Here is a 20,164-nt window from a genome sequence, read left to right as displayed (position 1 = left end):
GGAAGGAAAAGATGTGGAAAAGATCTGCTGAGTGGTCCATTGTTATATTCTCTGATGAAAGTAAATTTTTTCATTTCCTTTGGAAATCAGGGTCCCAGAGTCTGGAGGAAGAGAGGAGAGGCACACAATCCACGTTGCTTGAGGTCCAGTGTAAAGTTTCCACAGTCAGTGATGGTTTGCGTTGCCATGTCATCTGCTGGTGTTAGTCCACTGTGTTTTCTGAGTTCCAAGATCAACGCAGTTGTATACCAGGAAGTTTTAGAGCACTTCAAGCTTCCTGTTGCTGACCAACTTTATGGTGATGCAGATTTCATTTTCCAACAGGACTTGGCACCTGCACACAGTCCCAAAGCTACCAGTACCTGGTTTAAGGACCACGGTATCCCTGTTCTTAATTGGCCAGCAAACTCACCTGACCTTAACCCCATAGAAAATCTATTGGGGTATTAGGAAGAGGAAGATGTGATATGCCAGACCCAAGAATGCAGAAGAGCTGAAGGCCACTATCAGAGCAACCTGGGCTCTCATAACACCTGAGCAGTGCCACAGACTGATCGACTCCATGCCACGCCGCATTTCTGCAGTAATTCAGACAAAAGGAGCCCCAACTAAGTATTGAGTGCTGTGCATGCTGATACTTTTCATTTTCATATTTTTTAGTTGGCCAAGATTAATAAAAATCCTTTCTTTATATTGGTCTTAAGTTATATTCTAATTTTCTGAGACACTGAATTTGGGATTTTCCTTAGTTTTCAGTTATAATCATCAAAATTAAAAGAAATAAACATTTGAAATATATCAGTCTGTGTGTAATGAATGAATATAATATACAAGTTTCACTTTTTGAATGGAAATAGTGAAATAAATCAACTTTTTGATGATATTCTAATTATATGACCAGCAACTGTATATATATATATATATATATATACACATAACAGAGGTAGGTACCTTTCTCCCCCACAAATGGAAGTGACCAGGTAAAGACATCCATGAAATTTGGCAGCCAGTAAGGATGAGGGGAGCAGTTAAACTGCCGGATGTTCATTACATTGTTCTCGTACTTCAGAACGGCAGCTGAGGAAGTGAATAATAAAAAAAAGTGAGCCTCCGGTCTTTGAGCATTCTTGAATCAATAATATGAGAAACCATCTCAAGAGAGCACAGCTTCCTGAGCCGCTGGGTTTGTTTCCTAATCAACTAATTCAAGTGGAATAATTTTTTGCTAAAACTGTGCGTACACACAAACCTGGCCTAAATGAGCTCTATAAGGAAGAACATGTCAGTCAAATATACTGTATATCAATACATCTGGATATAAATGTACAGTATATTAATATGTCTGGATATACAGTATAGAATTTTATTATGTGGCATTTTCACAAAAATCCTCCACTAGATGGTACTGCTGAGAGGTTGACCCTCTTCCATCAGCGGATGATAAGAACACATGGATGGAGTCACTCGAGCTGATGCTCCTGCCCACACTCTCATCTAACTCTCTGTTCCCGTCACAATGCTCCATTTTTCTTTCACATAAGGAAAAACAGGACTCACCTTTATTGTTGTAAACATCAAGGTAGTTTGGTGCAGAGAAGATGGTAATAAGGGAAGGGAAGCCAGTAGTCTGACTCTTCCTGTACATCCGATAACTGATAGAAGAGAGAGAGGGAAGACAAATCACTCTGTAATTTACTTTTTATAAACAAAATGTGCAAAAACCGTACATGTACAAAAAAGGTGTACCCTTAAAAGTACAGCTTAGGACCTTATCTACGCCTGAAGCAGGGCTGACCGAACCCGGTCCTGGAGGGCCAGTGTCCTGCAGAGTTTAGCTCTAACTTGCCTCAACACACCCGCCTGGAAGTTTTAAGGATACCTAGTAAGAGCTTGATTAGCTGGTTCAGGTGTGTTTGATTAGGATTGGAGCTAAACTCTGCAGAACACCGGTCCTCCAGGACCAAGTTTGGTCTGCCCTAAAGGTCGCATATTAATACACAAAAACTAATTACAGAGCAAAGGACAGGGAATACATACCCTGCATCTTGTGCTTCGTGTGCTCGAATGATTGATAACAAGTTATTATTCTGTAGGAAGTCACAGACAGCTGGATAACTGCAACACGGTGATTGAGAGAAAGAAAAAAGAATGAGAGAGAAAATAAGACCCAGTATTCTCAAACTGTGGGTGGACGTGTCTCATTAATGTTGTACTGTTTTTTCAACCAAACCATTCATGTGTGAACGGAAGATGATTGCAGTTCCATGTGTGTCCAGCAGGGGCAGTGTGGCGCTCAACTGTGCAGCATTATCATCTTATGTTAACAGATACCCTGAAATCTATGGAAGCATATGGGTAGCAATATTCAATTTGGGATGTAATATGCAAAATGACAATGCAATATGTAAAATGGCAATGCATTTCTGTATTTACATTTACATTTTCCAATACATTTGTGCAACGTTTGGTGCAAAATGAAAATGAAAATTAAATTACATAATTTTCATTTGCCATTTCATACACCAGTTTTAATATGTAAAATGAATACTACTTTTAACTCTTTATAAGTTGCAAAATTAAAATGAAAATGTATTACAGAAATGATTAGATATGTATAACATGTTCAAGCAAAAACTGTGGCAAAATTATCATTTAAATGCTATTTTTCTTAAATGCATTAACACTCACAGTCAAGACTCTTACGATTGCATTTTCATTCAATGTCCCGCAATGAATGTAGCAAAATTCAATGTGCACATTGAAAATGCATGCACGTATCTGCCCCCTCCCGCCATGTCAATCACTGCGTGAACAGGGCGGGGCTTGCAGAAGGTCAGAGACTCAAATCTCAAGGAGATGATTCAAGTCAGAGAACATGGACAAGACAGTTGTTCCGTGTACGTTTTGATCATTTCGGTTTATGGCTTCAATATTTCATTCACACTTGTGGGCGGTGCTGAAGCGCTCCTTTCATCTGATTGGTCGAATCGCTCCACCTTCAGCTCGGTGGTTTCATTCTTTCAGGCAGAATAAAAGTCAGTGCGAGTGAAGCACTGTAATGTCTGAAACCACCGCTCACTGTTAGTTAGCATAATATTTGAATCAGATGTAGCTGGGCACATTATTCGTGCTGCTGAGACCTGCAAGAGACCCCTTTTTTAAATTATTTCTAGGTTATAGTATTGTATAAATATTGTCCCACTAATAAAAACAGTGCAAATAGTTCTGTCTCCTTGGATAACAGTGAAGTGGAAATAAATATGGTTAAATTTATGAAATACAATTAAATAGGATTTTTTGGGAAGGTAAGTCTGGCCAGTTATACAGCAACGCAACTCAGACGAGTCTGAAGATCTGAGCTCCGAGGCAATTACTCTCATAATAAATAATAATAATAATGTTACCTGTATTTTTCGGTATAAGTTGCATCAGTCCAAAAAAACATATATAAGTCGCAATGGACTTTTAAGTCGCATTTATTCAGAACCAAGAGAAAACATTACCGTCTACAGCCGCGAGAGGATGCTCTGGGGTAGGCTACAGGAGCACTGAGCAGCATAGAGCTAATTTTACTATTTTTATTTCAGAAATGTAACTATATTAATTTTTACAATTATTTATTAATGTCACACACACACATACCTAGTGCCTTATGACTTAAAAGATGAGAGTAGTAAATGTTACAGACATGGAACTGTTCAGTCTATTATTGATTTTTGTTTCCACTTCACTTTTAGCCAAAGAGACAGAACTATTTGCACTGTATTTATCAGTGGGACAATAATCATACAATACTACAACCTAGAAATAATTTGCAGGTCTCAGCAGCACGAATTATGTGCCCAGCTACATCTGATTCAAATATTATTCTAATTAACAGTGAGCGGTGGTTTCAGACTCTTATTCTGTCTGAAAGAATGAAAAGACCGAGTTGAAGGTGGAGAGATTCGACCAATCAGATGAAAGCAGCGTTTCAGCTCCGCCCACAAGTGCGAATGAAATATTGAAGCCATAAACCGAAATTATCAAAACGTACGTGGACCAACTGTCTTGTCCATGTTCTCTCACTTGAATCCTCTTCTTGAGATTTGAGTCTCTGACCTTCTGCAAGCCCCGCCTTGTTCACGCAGTGATTGACATGGCGCGAGGGGGCGGAGACATGATCGGCTCAGAATGCATTTTCAGTGTGCACATTGAATTTTGCTACATTCATTGCGGGACATGAAAATGCAATCGTAAGTGTCTTGACTGTGAGTGTTAATGCATTTAAGAAAAATAGCATTTAAATGATAATTTTGCCACAGTTTTTGCTTGAACATGTTATACATATCTAATCATTTCTGTAATACATTTTCATTTTAATTTTGCAACTTATAAAGCGTTAAAATTAGTATTCATTTTACATATTAAAACTGGTGTATGAAATGGCAAATGAAAATTATGTAATTTAATTTTCATTTTGCAACAAACGTTGCACAAATGTATTGGAAAATGTAAATGTAAATACAGAAATGCATTGTCATTTTACATATTGCATTGTCATTTTGCATATTACATCCCAAATTGAATATTGCTACCCATATGCTTCCATCGAAATCCTCGTTCTTACATATTTGCAATTCAGAGTTCATATACTGTTTGTATACACATAGAACACATTCACAGAAATTTTCACTCACAGTCTCAGCAGACCGTGGTATGATTTGTGTTTCAATGAAATTAATACTGTCATAGTATTTTACATTGTTATTGTATCAATAAGCATCATGATAGTTTATCTCACAATATCTCGCCAAGAATTTTAGTTACACTCTATTTCGCAGAACATTTTTCTCAATAATATTTTTGGTAAGAAGACATTAGCTATAAAATACTTTAACAAATGTATTGCTCCTCATTAGTTTATGCTAGATGATGCATTAATGGTTACACTTTAGTTTAGGGACTACCTATTAACTAGTTCTCAATATGTACTAGTTGCTCATTAGCATGCAAAAAACTAGCATATGGCTGTTTATTAGTACTTATAATGCACATATTCTGTATGACAATGTTCTATATTCTTTATCCTATCCAATATCTAAACTTAACAACCACCTTACTAACTATTTATAAGAAGTAATTAGTACTAAATTGAGGCAAAAGTCTTAGTAAGTAGTTAGTTAATAGCCGAGAATTGGACCTTAAAATATAGTGTGACCGCAATAAGTAATGTTATCTAATAAGACCTTATTGTATGGTGTTGCCATTGTTTCTTTTCAACCACAATTGCTATACTGTACACTAAAATAATAATAATAATAATAATAATAAAAAACACTGCAATATCATATGGAGTGCTTTAGTGCCCGTCCACTTTTTCAGTGCTTTTGGTTCCAACAAGCATTTTTGCTACTGAATCATCAATTGTTGATAATACCTATGGAAGCAATATATTTTAGGTTTATTGCAAAATATGCATAACTATACAAATACTGAAGTATTTTAACTACATGGGAGTGTGCATTGCCTGCAGAGCTCTTTTGGTGCAATCTGCTCACCATGACTCTCAGATTAGTGGGATTTTCTGTACGGAATCATGGGTAATGTAGTTTTTCATGACAAAGTCAACCGTTAAACCAAATTATTTTAAGAATAAGTTTTAAAAATAAGGAATAACGCAAACAAATGGCTTCAATGAAAAGCATTTCAATTAACAACCTCAGAACTCACAGTAGGTCTGCGTTTAAAGGTTTATAATTTTTTGATAAAAGTCACACTATGCAATGAAAATAAATGGAGATGGACGCTGTCAAGCTTCACTAAAACAGAATCCTAATATACGTTTGCTTACAACCCAAAGAGTGTGTAAAGGAGGCTGCTCTCCGTCTTTCTCTCTCTCTTGTGTCGTCAAGTAGTGAGGGGGCACCAATCACTCTCTCACTATCACTCGCTCCAGTTTGGGAAGAGGATGCGGGTTGTCATGGCAACACCACACTGCAGAGCCTTTGGGGATTGTGGGATAGATCGCGTAGCTGAGTTGCCGTTGCTGGCCGCAGCCCATCACTCCCTCCCTCCTTCCATCTCACTCTTTCTGCTGACTACAGTAGGATCAGGAGGCTGAAAGGGCATCCACCCATCTCCTCATCTGACAGCTTCACCCTAGTCTCACACGGTCAGATGTTTAATCAGCAGAAAGCCTGATTCACTTCCAACTTAATCTGACAAAGAAACCTCCACTAGTTTTTACATATCAGAAACCATGGTGGAATATATATTAATTGGGAAAAGTACACATTGTTTGCAGACGTAATACAAAGGAATATTTCACGTTCATTCCAAATTAATCTCAAGTGACAGCAATTATGCTGATGAACACAAAAATTTATTTGGAGTTTTGTCTTGATTTCTTTACAAAAAATGAGGCACTTAAGGTGAGGATGCATTTATTGTTGTCTATGGGTGAATCCAGTCAATTCAACAGAAATCCACAGAATCTTACATTTCGTGTGAGAACTTCGGATTATACACAACTAACACGTACATTGCTACACATTTAACAGTAGACAATAGGCTGCTAAATTTTGCCAAAACTTCTAATGTGAAGTTATTGAGACAAATCTGCAAAATTTCTAAACATAATACAAATTTAAATGATATAAACAAATTCAAAACATGCTTTTAGTGTGAAAAAAATCATTTATTAACCTTTCCTGTGTAAAGTTATATTCATTTTAAACTTTGTTGCCATGACAATGCTAATCCTAAACTCCTAAAACAATTGTAAAAATTCAACTCAAATTCAGTTTTAAAAGACAAATTCTTAAATTTAATTAAAATCTTTACATTTCTGTGAAGATTCACGTTACTTCACATTTTGTCTTTTTCTAAAGGATTTTTGTTGTTGTTGTGGTAATTAGCATTTTACCACAAATGCTTGACTTGTATTAAATATTCTCTATAAAAAAATTGTTTTGTTCATGAATAAAATGTAATTTATTTGTATATTTTAACAAATTTATACTTATATTTACAGTGGCATGCGAAAGTTTGGGCACCCCTTGCAGAATCTGTGAAAATAAGAATAATTTTCAAAAAATAATAGAGATCATACTAAATGCATGTTATTTTTTTATTTAGTACTGTCTTGAGTAAGATATTTTACATAAAAGATGTTTGCATACTGTACAGTCCATAAGACAAAAAAAGAAATTGCTGAAAGTATTAAAACAAGATTCATTAAGAACTAAGAGAATTTTAAGATCAAGCTAGATTGTACTTAATTTGTGTTCCAGGAAACATGTAAGTATCTTCTGTTGCTTACGAAGGGCAGAACTAAATGGAAAAAAATTATATTTCAACAAAATAAGAAAAATTTGGACATCTTCATCGTGTTCAAAAATTTTCACCCCCAACTCTTAATGCATCTTGTTTCCTTCTGGAGCATCAGTGAACATTCAAACCTTTTTTAATAGTTGTGTTTGATTGCCTCAATTGACCTCAGTGTGAAAATATGTATCTCAAAATCATACAGTCACTGCTGGAAAGGGTTCAAACATGCGAAAGAAGCTGGAAAACTGAAGAATCTGCAGGACCTGAAGGATTTTTCTGAAGAACAGTTCTCAGTTTAACTGTTCAGAACAAGCAAGGGACTCATGAACAACCATCACAAAACAGAAAGACAGTCGTAGACCATCCAGGTAACCAAACACAGTATTAAGATCCAAGGGTTCCCAAACGTTTGAATGGGGTTATTTTAATAATTTCAGCAAAAATTTTTGTGTTATGGACTAAATGTAAACATCTTTTATGTACAATATCTTACTCAGGACAGTACAAAAAAAAAAAAAAAAAAAAAACGCATTTAGTATGATCTCTCTTATTTTGTTCTAATTATTCACATTTTCACAGATTCTTCAAGGCGTTCCCAAACTTTCGCATGCCACTGTATACTAATTGCCTCTTCTATTCTCTAAATGTTTTCATTTGTATGCATGCACTATGGTGTCTGTATGTGAATAAAGGCAATCACATAAACAAATGGAGTGAATGGAGTGAAATAGGAGTGATTAAACACCAACATGGTGATACAAGGAGGTGGGGAGCTCGAGGAACATTGATAACACAGATTAAAACAAATGGCTTCTGTGAGCCTTGCATAACAGAGGTGTGTGTGTGGGTATGTATCTGTCTTCGTAGAGTATGCAGCGCTGTGTTTGTGTGATAAATTCAGTTGTGTGTGTTCTGCAACATGGCTGCCTCTGGTATTGTGCATATAACACACAGACACACTAATGAATGTAGGGCTCCAAACCACTGGCCCAAATCTGCAGTTTACACCAGACTTACAGAGAGAGTGAGAATAAGAGAGAGTGTGAAAGAGAGCGAGAGAGAGATTTGGAATTAGATAGATAGATAGATAGATAGATAGATAGATAGATAGATAGATAGATAGATAGATAGATAGATTCCCTAAAACAAAGCTATTGTATGGTTTCAGAAGACGAAATGCTAATGCTAATGCTAAAATACAAACACTTTTGTATGCTGAAAAACAAAAGACGAATCTAAACTCTCGATCTAACAGAAACAAACACTCATTCTCACATAGACAAGTGCAATGCCATTCCATCAAATTTTCAGCAGAGAGTGTGAAATATTAAGAGGCTGTTGCTTTATGCAGTCAGATCAGAACAGAGGACAGAAAACAACATCAACCCTGAGCACCTTGAGAGACCCAACAATCCCCCACTGACTCCTGCTCTCCTTAAATATACACACACACACACACACACACACACACACACACACACACACACACACACACACACACACACACACACACACACACACACACACACACACACACACACACACACACACATATACGCCCACATATGTGCACAATATGTTGCACAACATCAGTGCACACACATATGCAAGTTCAAAGCATTGTGGCAGTGGCATTAAGACACAGACAGAAAACCCTCTGAAATCTAAATCCTTTTTGTGAATTCTATCCTCCAAATTAAAATCCCAATATCATAATTTTCCATAACTGTTGGTTAAAAGAGTAAGCAACAAATAATATATATACATATAGAAAACATACTTAAATATATACCACCATTCTTAAGTTTGGGGTCAGGAAGATGTTTTTTTTAAAGAAATGAATACATTTATTTAACAAGGATATATTAAATTGATCGAAAGTGTCAGAAAAGACATTTACAATGCAAAAGATTTCTATTTTAAATAAATACTATTTTTCTGCTGTTTGTTTGTTAATCTGAGAATCCCCCCAAAAAAGGTTAAAGAAGGTATCACGGTTTCCACAAAATTCCACATCCATCTTCAACATTGATAATAATAAGAAATGTTTCTTGAGCAGCAAATCAGCATATTAGACTGCTTTCTGAAGGATCATGTGACTCTAAGACTGACGTAATGATGCTGACAATTCAGCTTTGCATCACTGGAATGAATTACATTTTAAAAAACACTTATTTTCAGTCATGATAATATTTCACAATATTACAATATGTTTTTCTTGTATTTTTTTTCCGAATAAATAGAGCATTGGTGAGCATAAGAGACTTCTTTAAAAAAACATTTAAAAAATCTTACTGACCCCCAAAATTTCCTTTTACATTTTTGTTGTTTCATGAATTGTTTTACTAATTACATTTAGCTGAAAAGCCCATTATAGGCTATATAAGACACACCAAAACACACACAAAAACCACCCACCTGTAGAAGTATGAGCATCCTCTGACTGTGTTGTGGCTAAAGTACTCTTGGCTCTTTTCATTGCCGAAGTCCTCCAGGGGATCGGACCAAAGCAAGTCACACATAGGCCCGAATGCTGGGGGCTCCTTAAATCGGTCCAACTAGGCCACAGAGACACAAATATAATAGAGAATACAGAAATACACAAACGTATCCGGCTTTCTTGTGGCCATGCATGAAATCTTTCTCCTCCCACACACAATGCTGCTGTTCATGCATGGCTTGGCAGTACCTTCTTTATGTCGTCTAAGGTCTGTATTTCTGGGGACAGGCCACCGTGGACACACAGGAACTGCTGGTTCATGAGAGCTGCCAAGGGCAGACAGTCAAACGCGCCCATACAGGCATCGTAAACCTGCTCTGAATACTTGATTTTACCTGATTCACAGTGAGGGGGAAAACAACAAGTGAGTACACAGACTTTGGTAACACTTTAGAATACTGTTTCTTACTTACTACATAACTAATAAGGAATTATTGAAGAACTAAGAGGTGATTATTCATTAACACTTAACTCACTACTGTTAACTACTAAGGAAGATGCGTTAATTAATCAGTATGTAATATAATTTTATGATTATGTTAAGTAACAGTTAGCTAATCAATAACTAATGTATTCTGTCATACCTCCTGAAGAACTACTATTAATTATCTACTAGTTAGGGTTCAAGAAAAATAACTATGAAGTAACTACTAATGAACAGTTTTACACAATTACATTGAATTGTGACCCGTTCATATAAATGTTATTAGCAATAGTAGTAGTCGTATGAAAATGCAATATTAATAAATGCAATACATTTTATAGAGGTTTTGCCTATGTAGTAGCCTATGAAACAGTATTCTAAAGTGAAAACATAGGGAATCCATTAGTAATTAATAATTAATTTTCAAATAAATCTGTAGGACTTATTTTGAACCTGAAACATTAGGCCTATTCTAAAGTAAAAATGTTGGGAACCCATTAGTAATTAATAAAGAATTATTAGATAATTCCTGAAGAATTACTTAGAATCTGAAACAGTATTCTAAAGTGAAAACATAGGTAACCCATTAGTAATTAATAAAGAATTATCAGATAATTTTGCAGGGCTTACAGAATTTTAAAGTGAACCTATTAGTAAATAATAATAAACTACATCATTTTGACTAAAAAAAATTATAAAATTATAAAAAAACTATAAAAGTAATCATAAATTTTGTAAAATACTCTCATATGTTTATTTCAGATGAGAACATTTCTTAATACAGCATATTTTATTCCATTTTAACATGTATACTGCCCACATTTTAACTAATTTAATCAAAAGTTAAACATTTAGAAGCAAACAAAATCCATATTTAATTTCCATTATAGGCTAATAAGTGGACTGTAACAAAGTTGCTACTGTAGTAGTACTTTGTACTTGTCCTTTTACTCAAGTAATGTTGGAAATGAATAGGCCTACTTATAATTTTACTGGAGTAATATTTTATTGGGGTATCTGTACTTTTACTCAAGTACTTGATTTGTGGGACACAGCCTGATTATTATAGTGATTTTTTTGCGTATAACTGTTCAGTAGTAGTTATTTCATAGTTATTTTTCTTGATCCTTAACTAGTAGATAATTAATAGTAGTTCTTCAGGAGGTATCACAGAATATATCAGTTACTGATTAGCTAACTGTTACTTAACACAATCATAAAATTATATTACATACTGATTAGTTAACACATCTTTTTTAGTAGTTAACAGTAGTGAGTTAAGTGTTAATGAATAATCACCTGTTAGTTCTTCAATAATTCCTTATTAGTTATGTAGTAAGTAAGAAACAGTATTCTAAAGTGTTACCCAGACTTTAGATCTTTGGTCTCACCATTAACTAACCAACCATTAACTACAACTTTTGTTTTAATAAATACCTAATTTTCTGCTTATTTATAGTTAGCAAGGTATGTTTAGGTATGGGGTAGGATTGAATGAACTAAAATATGGTCATGCAGAATAAAGCACTAATATGTGCTTTGTAAGTACTAATCTCTACTAATCATTCTTTTATCAAGCCAATATCAGTTTCTCTGTTTTGCAAAGACATTTTAATGCTAGGATTAAAAATTAAGAGCAATAGATATGCATTATTTGTGTAATTGATGCTTTCTTTCAGAATTTTCATACTTGTGCTGCCACAGAGCATGATGGGAAATGCAGTTCGGTTGCACACATCTGTCTCCTCATAAACCCACGGAATGAGAAGCATTTTTTTACTTCATCATTACTCTTTCTTAAAAGATACCATCAACAATTCACAATTACTTTTAATTATAAATATCAGATTCGCTTCTGCTAAGAATCTTTAACGGACACGTTCAAATTCTGTTTAAAAAAAATAACAATGTAAATACAACATTGTTACGGTGTTCATGTGCACTCACTATTATTATTTATTTTGTTTTATTCATTTTATTTTATCATATTTTTTTAACCTGAAAACCACTTTTAATGTTAGTCAAGCTTTCAAAACAGGCTATATTTGCTACTGTACCTTTAAGACAAGAAAATATAAGATGTAATGATTAGTTATTTTTAGCTAATGCCATAATTTACACTGTAGTTGTTATCAAGTTGGGTCACATTCTAATAAAGTAATACTAACTAATTCTGACATCATAGGCATGACTGGGACTGCATTGTTAACATAAAGGTCCTTTACATAGTACTTTAATTTCAAAACAATCAAAAAATCTTGTTTTTCTACAGTTTGCCTCCTAAGGGTAAACACAGGTTAGTCATTATGAGAAAGAAACAAAGAAAGAACTTTTTACAGTTCTTTTGCAAAAACAACCTAATATTTGTAGCAAACATCAGCTAATTTGTTTCTGTGGTCTCATTAGATTCCTACTGGGACCAAACTTTAGCGGTCAGCCCCATGTGTCTCAGTGCATCACAAATTTTTTTTTTTCACAATTTTTCTCAGTGTGTCAACGCGTGCCCTATTCTCATTATGTCTCAATACGCCGCCTCTCAAAAACATTTGTAAACATGGCGACAGGTCAGTGGAGTAGACATAGAAAGAGTTTGGCGTCAACTCAGCACCTCTCCCTCCCACCTCACCTGCCTCTGTGCTCTGCCGCTCGGCCTCATGGGAAAGTGCCATTCTGAAGCATTACCTCATACTCCACGTCCCACCCCTCCCAACTGCTCTGCGTTATAAACCTCATTCTCTTTAAATGTCCTTTCAGGAACAATAGACATTGTAGGAAATAATCGAAGTGCAATGAGGGTTGTGCTCTGTTGATTACTTTCATTGAAATATAGGGAGATGGAATTTATATAACCTTTTTAATCTTTGACAGTGTTATGAAACGTGAAATGCAATGCAAATGTACATGTAAAAATATAAACACAACATATAAAAACACTGCATACAAAATCAAATCAAATAAATGATTTATTCCAAGTTATGAAAAATTATATCAAACCAAAAAAATATACATTATATATAAAATTATGATAAATCAATCTGTTCTATTAATAATGATTAACTGACAGGTCTGATACAGGAAAATATATGGATCTGGAATTCATGCATTCCTTTTAAAACATGAATTACTAATCAAAAATACAAAAATCATTATATTAAATTTCAAATGTTGAAATATAATATAAATATAAATTATATTAAATTTATATACACTACTGTTCTACAGTTTGGGGCTGGTAAGATTTGTAAAATGTTTTTAAAGTCTCTTATGCTCAACAAGTAGGGCTGGGCATCGTTAAAAAAAAAAAAATCGATACCGATACCTTGACTTCGATACTGGTTCCTGAACAATACTTTTTTCGATACCAATTTTATGAAATCAATTTTAGCAAGATTACATTATGTTTATACAAACTCAAAGACTCATCTCCTGAGCCAATGCACAAAGGAACAAAATGTAACCAACACAATAAATCAGTGCAAATAGTTTTAATAAAGCTCCAATAGTCTTCAGTTTACACATTTGTTAGGCTACATTTACACTTCTGCGTGTTCGTTTTAAAATGCATTGCTCAGACGTCAGAATCATGATTTCTATTTATTTTCCACTGATTCACTGATGAGCATTAGCAGCTTTCAGCGCTGTCTCCCTGTGTTCTCTCTTCCATGATCGCTGCTCTGACTCAGAGGTAATAAAATTTTTAATTTCAGCAACATAACATGGCCAAAACACACATTAGATGGCAATCGGAAGTTATTACAAACACTCGATGGTGGTTTAAAGTGAGTTTCTAGTAAAAGTGGAATATACATCTTATTTATTGTCCTATACAGTTTGCATGAATGGTCACATAAGGATGACCGCACACTAGACGATTTTTAAATCTTAAATGATTTTAAAATCATGAGCGACCACAGACATGAAGACCGTTCAACCAATTCTTAGCCTTATAATCCTCTGAACCCGCACACTAGATGAATCGACCAGACCATGAGACCACACATTTGATCATTTTAGGAACGATTTCAGTGACACATAATCTCATGTACACTCGCAAGATCATACGTCACTAGAGAAGAAAAACAAATAGAAGAAAATCAATGTTGTCAGCTGGCTCTCTTGGTGCACATTCTGTTTAACAGCGAAAAACAAAGTATAAAAAATAATATGGGTGATCTGCTTTCTTGGCATGTTTGTGGCTGCCAAGTTTCAGCTATAGAAGCACGCAACATCTGGTGGATGACGCTTGCTTGCTCTCATTGTCTATCACGGATAACACGTCAGAGGCAGCCATATCAATAATCGTAAATATCAAACATGTTTGATATTTACAATTTGAGTTTGGTGACGCTCCGTCTCGATCGGGAGCAGATAAATAATCGTAATGACACCACATAATAGAGGATTCTTTGGACATAAAAATTGTTTGCGACAAGCTGCGAATAGGGCCACTCCCCCCCCCCCCCCCCCGATCATCGATCATTTGGGGATGCAAATCTGGCTTAAAATCGGATTTAAATTGTCTAGTGTGCGGCCAGCCTAACACACGCTTTCGGTCGTGTAGTATGAACGGACATCTGCATATGATCGGAACTCGATTGGAAATGAATGACTTCCGGTCTGTCGCTTGTCGTAGATAGTGGAAAGCCAGCTTGAAATGCAGTGGAAATGCCAGTATGACGAGGATTGTTTTCATTTTAAAACAAAAATGCACCAGTGTAAATGTAACCTTACATCTAAGGGGGCTGGGATGCATTTACAATACAGCCTCAGGTGTGCACCACATCTCTGAGTGTAACCGGTGTAAATTAGTAGGTGTGTTCGACTTGATGCGGATCGAATGTGCAGACCGATAGTTGTATTACAGTACCAAGAGAGCTATGGAGAGAATACTGCTCCGTGCACTTTCGAATCACTCTTGTGGATGTCAAACACTGATTGATCTGCGCCGTGCCTCTAGTCGAACACACCGGCTAGTGCTGCAGGCTTATTGGCTCACAGACGCTGATGAGATTAACCCCTTAAGTATCGAAATTTGGTATTGAACGATGAGATGTTTTTCGATACTCGAAGGTATCGAGGACATTTGGTCAGTGCCTAAAAAGTATTGAACGCATTTATTTGGTGTAATTTATAATGCTGATTTGCTGCTCAAAAATGTATTATTCTTATTTAAAAATGACTGTGCATCATAATATTAAATATATAATTAATATATAACTTACATAAAATATATATATTTTTTAACATATTACAGATTTCTTTACTAACACGTCTGATAAATTTAATGCATCTTTGATTAAGTATTAAAAGTAAAAATCATACTGACCCCAGTCTTTTGAATAGTAGACTACTAGTGAAAAAGCTTCTATTTTGCAATTTTAAACCCTTTTTTTGCCATTACAAATTATATTTGCAGCATATTAATACAGCATTGCATGCTTAGTTTAAGTGTACACATGTAGCATACTCACATTCTTGTTTGAAGGTGAAATATTCTGTCAAATGTCTACATTCATGATTTCCTCTCAGTAAAAATAGTGTCTTTGGGTAGAGGATTTTCAGTGACCAGAGGTACAGAACACACTGCAGAGAAGGAGAGGGAAAAAGAGCTGAAATATACAGTATTTCCACATCCATGAGATAACTACTAACACCATGCTAATGCAGGTTAGCTCAACGTCTGTGTAGTGTTAATGATACTCTTCCAATTAAGTTACATATGTTATCACATCCACTGTCAGTCCCCATCACCTTCACTTGCTGCCCTTGGACCAAACCATACATGGGCATCCTCTACTCCCTTTACTGCTAATACACACACACAGTGTTAAACACAACCAGGCTGACTAACTCATGCTGATCTCATGTATTTATGCTTTAATAAATAAATTATTCTTCAGCAAAACAACGGGAGCTGAAAGATTTAACCGAGCAGTCGGTGTTGAGATGTGTTCGCAGAGCTAATCATGGCCTGCAGTCAAAGATGGCAGAAATGGGACATGTCGAAGAACGTGAATGCCAGAGCACTGCACTCACAGATGACCGATTCCTCCTCTCTGTTTGAAGCTGGACGATGATTCCCTGATGTGTGTGACAGAATTAAGGCTGTCAAAATGACTGAAAAACTAAATTCGAATTTTTCTACTTACTTCTATTTGAATTATATTCGAATTTAAAAGGCATAATTTCAGTTAGGGGGAAAAAAGCTTTTGGCTTCTCTCCTAAGGCCACAAGAGAGTGCATCTCGCAAAACAATATGCACTGTCTTTCAAAGCGTAATGAAATAACATGACTATCTTTGAAAAAAAAGTGCATACTGTTTAAAAAAAGTTTATAAACCACATATAATTTATGTATGCATGTAATTAATGTAATGTAATATAATTAAGTTGCTTGAACAATTAGAAAAGAAAAAAGAGCCCCATGCATGTACAGTATGTTTAGTTTAATACAAAGGAACGAAAACCAATCATAAAGAGTAGGCTACTTTCTTCATTTAAAAACATGAGATACAGTGGGATGGGGAAAAACCACCATAAAGTCATACATTTAAAAAAAAAAAATTTAAAAATGTTTTTTGAACTTACATTAATTCCACATGGCTTTCTAAACATGCCGCTCTCTTGTGCGAGACAAGAGTGCAACGCTGATAGATGTACCTCTAGAAAATTTTATAAATATGCCTTCTGTGTGAACTTGGTTTCAGTTTTGATATAAACTACATCTTCTCCACACTGATGCTCTCGTTTAACACAATATATTGAATGAACAACATAGCAGCGCCGCATCTAGTGGGTTCAAATGGATAGGCAAACAAAAGCATTAAAATGCAATAACATATCATTGTCGCATTTTGTGTGCCACTGATAAGGCTGCCTGATGACTGACGAAGACCTTAAATTCGAATGCAACGAATAAATTCGAATAAATTTAAATGCAACGAATAATCTAAATTCGTTTTCCATTTTACTGCCCTAGACAGAATTGCCCATTCTTGTTATTAAAGGAACACTTGAGTTACAAGATAACTGGGATGAGACTATCAGCCGATAATTGAGTCTGCGTAGTCAACGGAAACTGTAGTTTCAACTCATTGTCAGGATTAATGAAATGAAAAATTTACATTTATTTTTATTTTTTAATTTTAAGAAAAGAATAAATGCAGGTACAGTATTACGACAGTTATGCTTCAGTCGCAATAGAAGTCATTTTTGAGCTACATATATATCGTTTAGAGATGCTCATTTTAACCAGTTAACCGTTATCCGACCGCAAGAATTTGGACCGATTAATACAATCAGTTAAAAGTTTTAAAAATCATTTATTTATTTGTTTATTTATTTCAGTAATTTATCATAATATATAAAAAGGTTTGCTGCACGGTTAAAATACACCACACATTTAAAAAAAAAAAAGTTTTTTAGAGGGGAAAAAAACTGACTTTTATTATTTCATAGGCTTAATGTAGGCTTAATGTGGACACAAAATATTTACAAACATTATAATAAACACTTTAAACATAGCTAGGTTATTTTACTTCCCCTCACTTCACAACAAATTCTTTCAATTAACAGTATTTAGAAAAGAACAAGAATTAAAAATATAAAAAGCTATAGCTAGCCAAAACAAATTAATTTAGGCTAAAACAAAACTGAAACCAACTTTGGGTCTCTCAATCGACACAAAATCAAATGCTTCCATATTTGTGATGTATCTGAATGCCAAAATATTATTTATAAAACAGATAGTTCCGGTCCTTGATGCTGATTGGTTGAGGCATTACTTCTGTTTCTGTTTCTGATGAACTACATTGTTTGGTGGAAGAATACTGTTTTTATTTATATCATTACACTTTATTTGCTCTTTTTTATTCAGTGAAACCTTACTACGTATATGGAATAACCGCTTTCTAAAAGCAACAAGCCATGTGAAGCCGTAATCCACTATCTGTAAACCATGGCTTCTTGTTGCTTATTGCTTTACGTAAAACAGAATGTTTTGCAAAACATCACGGCAGTACGGTGATAATGCTTAATGGCACAGATTTTACTTGATATTTTTTTTGCCTTTATTTGTGTACATTCACATTAAAAACAGCACACATTGCATACTAGGCTACTTGTTGCACAGCTTTTCTTAAATTTTTTAATTTATTAAATATATAATATACAGTATACAAATTTTAATATATTAAAATATATTTCCCGTGTTTAGGGCTAATAACCACTAAGTGTTCCCCATTACCATTCCCCTATATAAACTGTGTTTCGACTTTCAGTAATTGCGAATTCTTGTTTAGTTCTGTCTGGCATTTCCGAGCGGTTTCCTAGTGTTTGTTCCTTCCGTGTTTGACTTTGGATTATTTATACCGACTGTGATTCTCTGCTACCTCCCCCGACCTCTGCTTGTTATTGTTATTGATTCTGGAAATCCCTTGACACACCTGACGCTGTTGCCTGATTCTGCCTGTTTGACCATTCTCTTTAATAAACTACTGCATATGGATCCGACCGTCTCTGACTCCATGTTACAGAAGACTTCGCACTATAGGAGAGTCCAAACACAGTTTATATATGGGAGTGGTAATGGGGAACACCTGGTGGCCCTAAGCACGGGATTTTGGGAAATGGATTTGGGAATGTAAATACAAGATGCCAGAGTCCTGAGTGGAGTGCCCTCTATTGGAGTTCATGGGCACTCCAGCTGATGATCGTGTCCCACACAGACTCTTATACTTTCTAATTGAATTCAATTCTAATTAAAAAATAACCTTGTTGGTTAATAATCAGTTAACGAGAGTCCGTTGTCAGTTAAGAAAAATAAACGAAATTTAAATTTTCTAATATTGTTTAATGTTTATTTTATTTTATTGTATTATTTTATTTTATATTTATTTGAATATTACTGGAATCTTATTTCATTTTTTATTAACACTTTTTTTTTGTCACGTTGCAAAGCAGTTACAGCAATGTCTTACAATGTGGTAGTTTTTTCTTGAATAAAAGTTTCTTAATGTTTTTATAATTATAATGCTTCTTTATGAGCATTTATTGATTAATTAAATAGTTATAATTTGTATTAATTTATTAATGAATTAACGTAATATTTATATTATACTTATGCTTTTAATTTATATCTATAAATGTTTATGCATTAATATATTTATTATAAAATGCAACATCTGCAGGTTTTTATAGAATTTGTTTATTAAATATTTGGACAAATGTAAAACTGCTTTGTAGCTATTATAAGATCTATAAGAGTGCAGAGAGACTACATGGAATATTTATTTAAAATTGTATTAATGTCGTTATTAATATTTATGCATGTTTATTTATTAATATTCATCATCAAATTTAACCTCTTTTGTAGTTTTTTTCAGAATCTGTTTGTTTATTGGACGTCATTTTACAACCCGAGTTCCAGAAAAGTTGGGACGTTTTTTAAATTTTAATAAAATGAAAACTAAAGGAATTTCAAATCACATGAGCCAATATTTTATTCACAATAGAACATAGATAACGTAGCAAATGTTTAAACTGAGAAATTTTACACTTTTATCCACTTAATTAGCTCATTTAAAATTTAATGCCTGCTACAGGTCTCAAAAAAGTTGGCACGGGGGCAACAAATGGCTAAAAAAGCAAGCAGTTTTGAAAAGATTCAGCTGGGAGAACATCTAGTGATTAATAAAGTTAATTGATATCAGGTCTGTAACATGATTAGCTATAAAAGCTTTGTCTTAGAGAAGCAGAGTCTCTCAGAAGTAAAGATGGGCAGAGGCTCTCCAATCTGTGAAAGACTGCGTAAAAAAATTGTGGAAAACTTTAAAAACAATGTTCCTCAACGTCAAATTGCAAAGGCTTTGCAAATCTCATCATCTACAGTGCATAACATCATCAAAAGATTCAGAGAAACTGGAGAAATCT

At 34.6% G+C, this 20,164-nt stretch overlaps 1 protein-coding gene across 2 annotated transcripts in view; it reads right to left on the bottom strand.

Moving 5' to 3' along the window:
* Positions 1-20,164, bottom strand: part of LOC132130483 (protein phosphatase 3 catalytic subunit alpha-like) — a 59,464-nt gene that overhangs the window by 10,249 nt on the left and 29,051 nt on the right. For both annotated transcript variants that reach the window (XM_059542194.1, XM_059542195.1), the window contains exons 4-9: positions 15,707-15,818; positions 10,001-10,146; positions 9,730-9,869; positions 2,038-2,115; positions 1,558-1,652; positions 952-1,077 (exon numbers count right to left, since the gene is read on the bottom strand). In XM_059542194.1, coding sequence (XP_059398177.1) covers positions 952-1,077; positions 1,558-1,652; positions 2,038-2,115; positions 9,730-9,869; positions 10,001-10,146; positions 15,707-15,818 — 697 coding nt within the window. The remainder of the gene's footprint in view (positions 1-951; positions 1,078-1,557; positions 1,653-2,037; positions 2,116-9,729; positions 9,870-10,000; positions 10,147-15,706; positions 15,819-20,164) is intronic.

This window comes from Carassius carassius, chromosome 47 (assembly GCF_963082965.1).
Source record: "Carassius carassius chromosome 47, fCarCar2.1, whole genome shotgun sequence".
Classification (NCBI taxonomy): domain Eukaryota; kingdom Metazoa; phylum Chordata; class Actinopteri; order Cypriniformes; family Cyprinidae; genus Carassius; species Carassius carassius.
The sequence above is the reverse complement of the archived record's forward strand: the minus strand, read 5'-3'. Positions and strand labels throughout refer to the sequence as shown.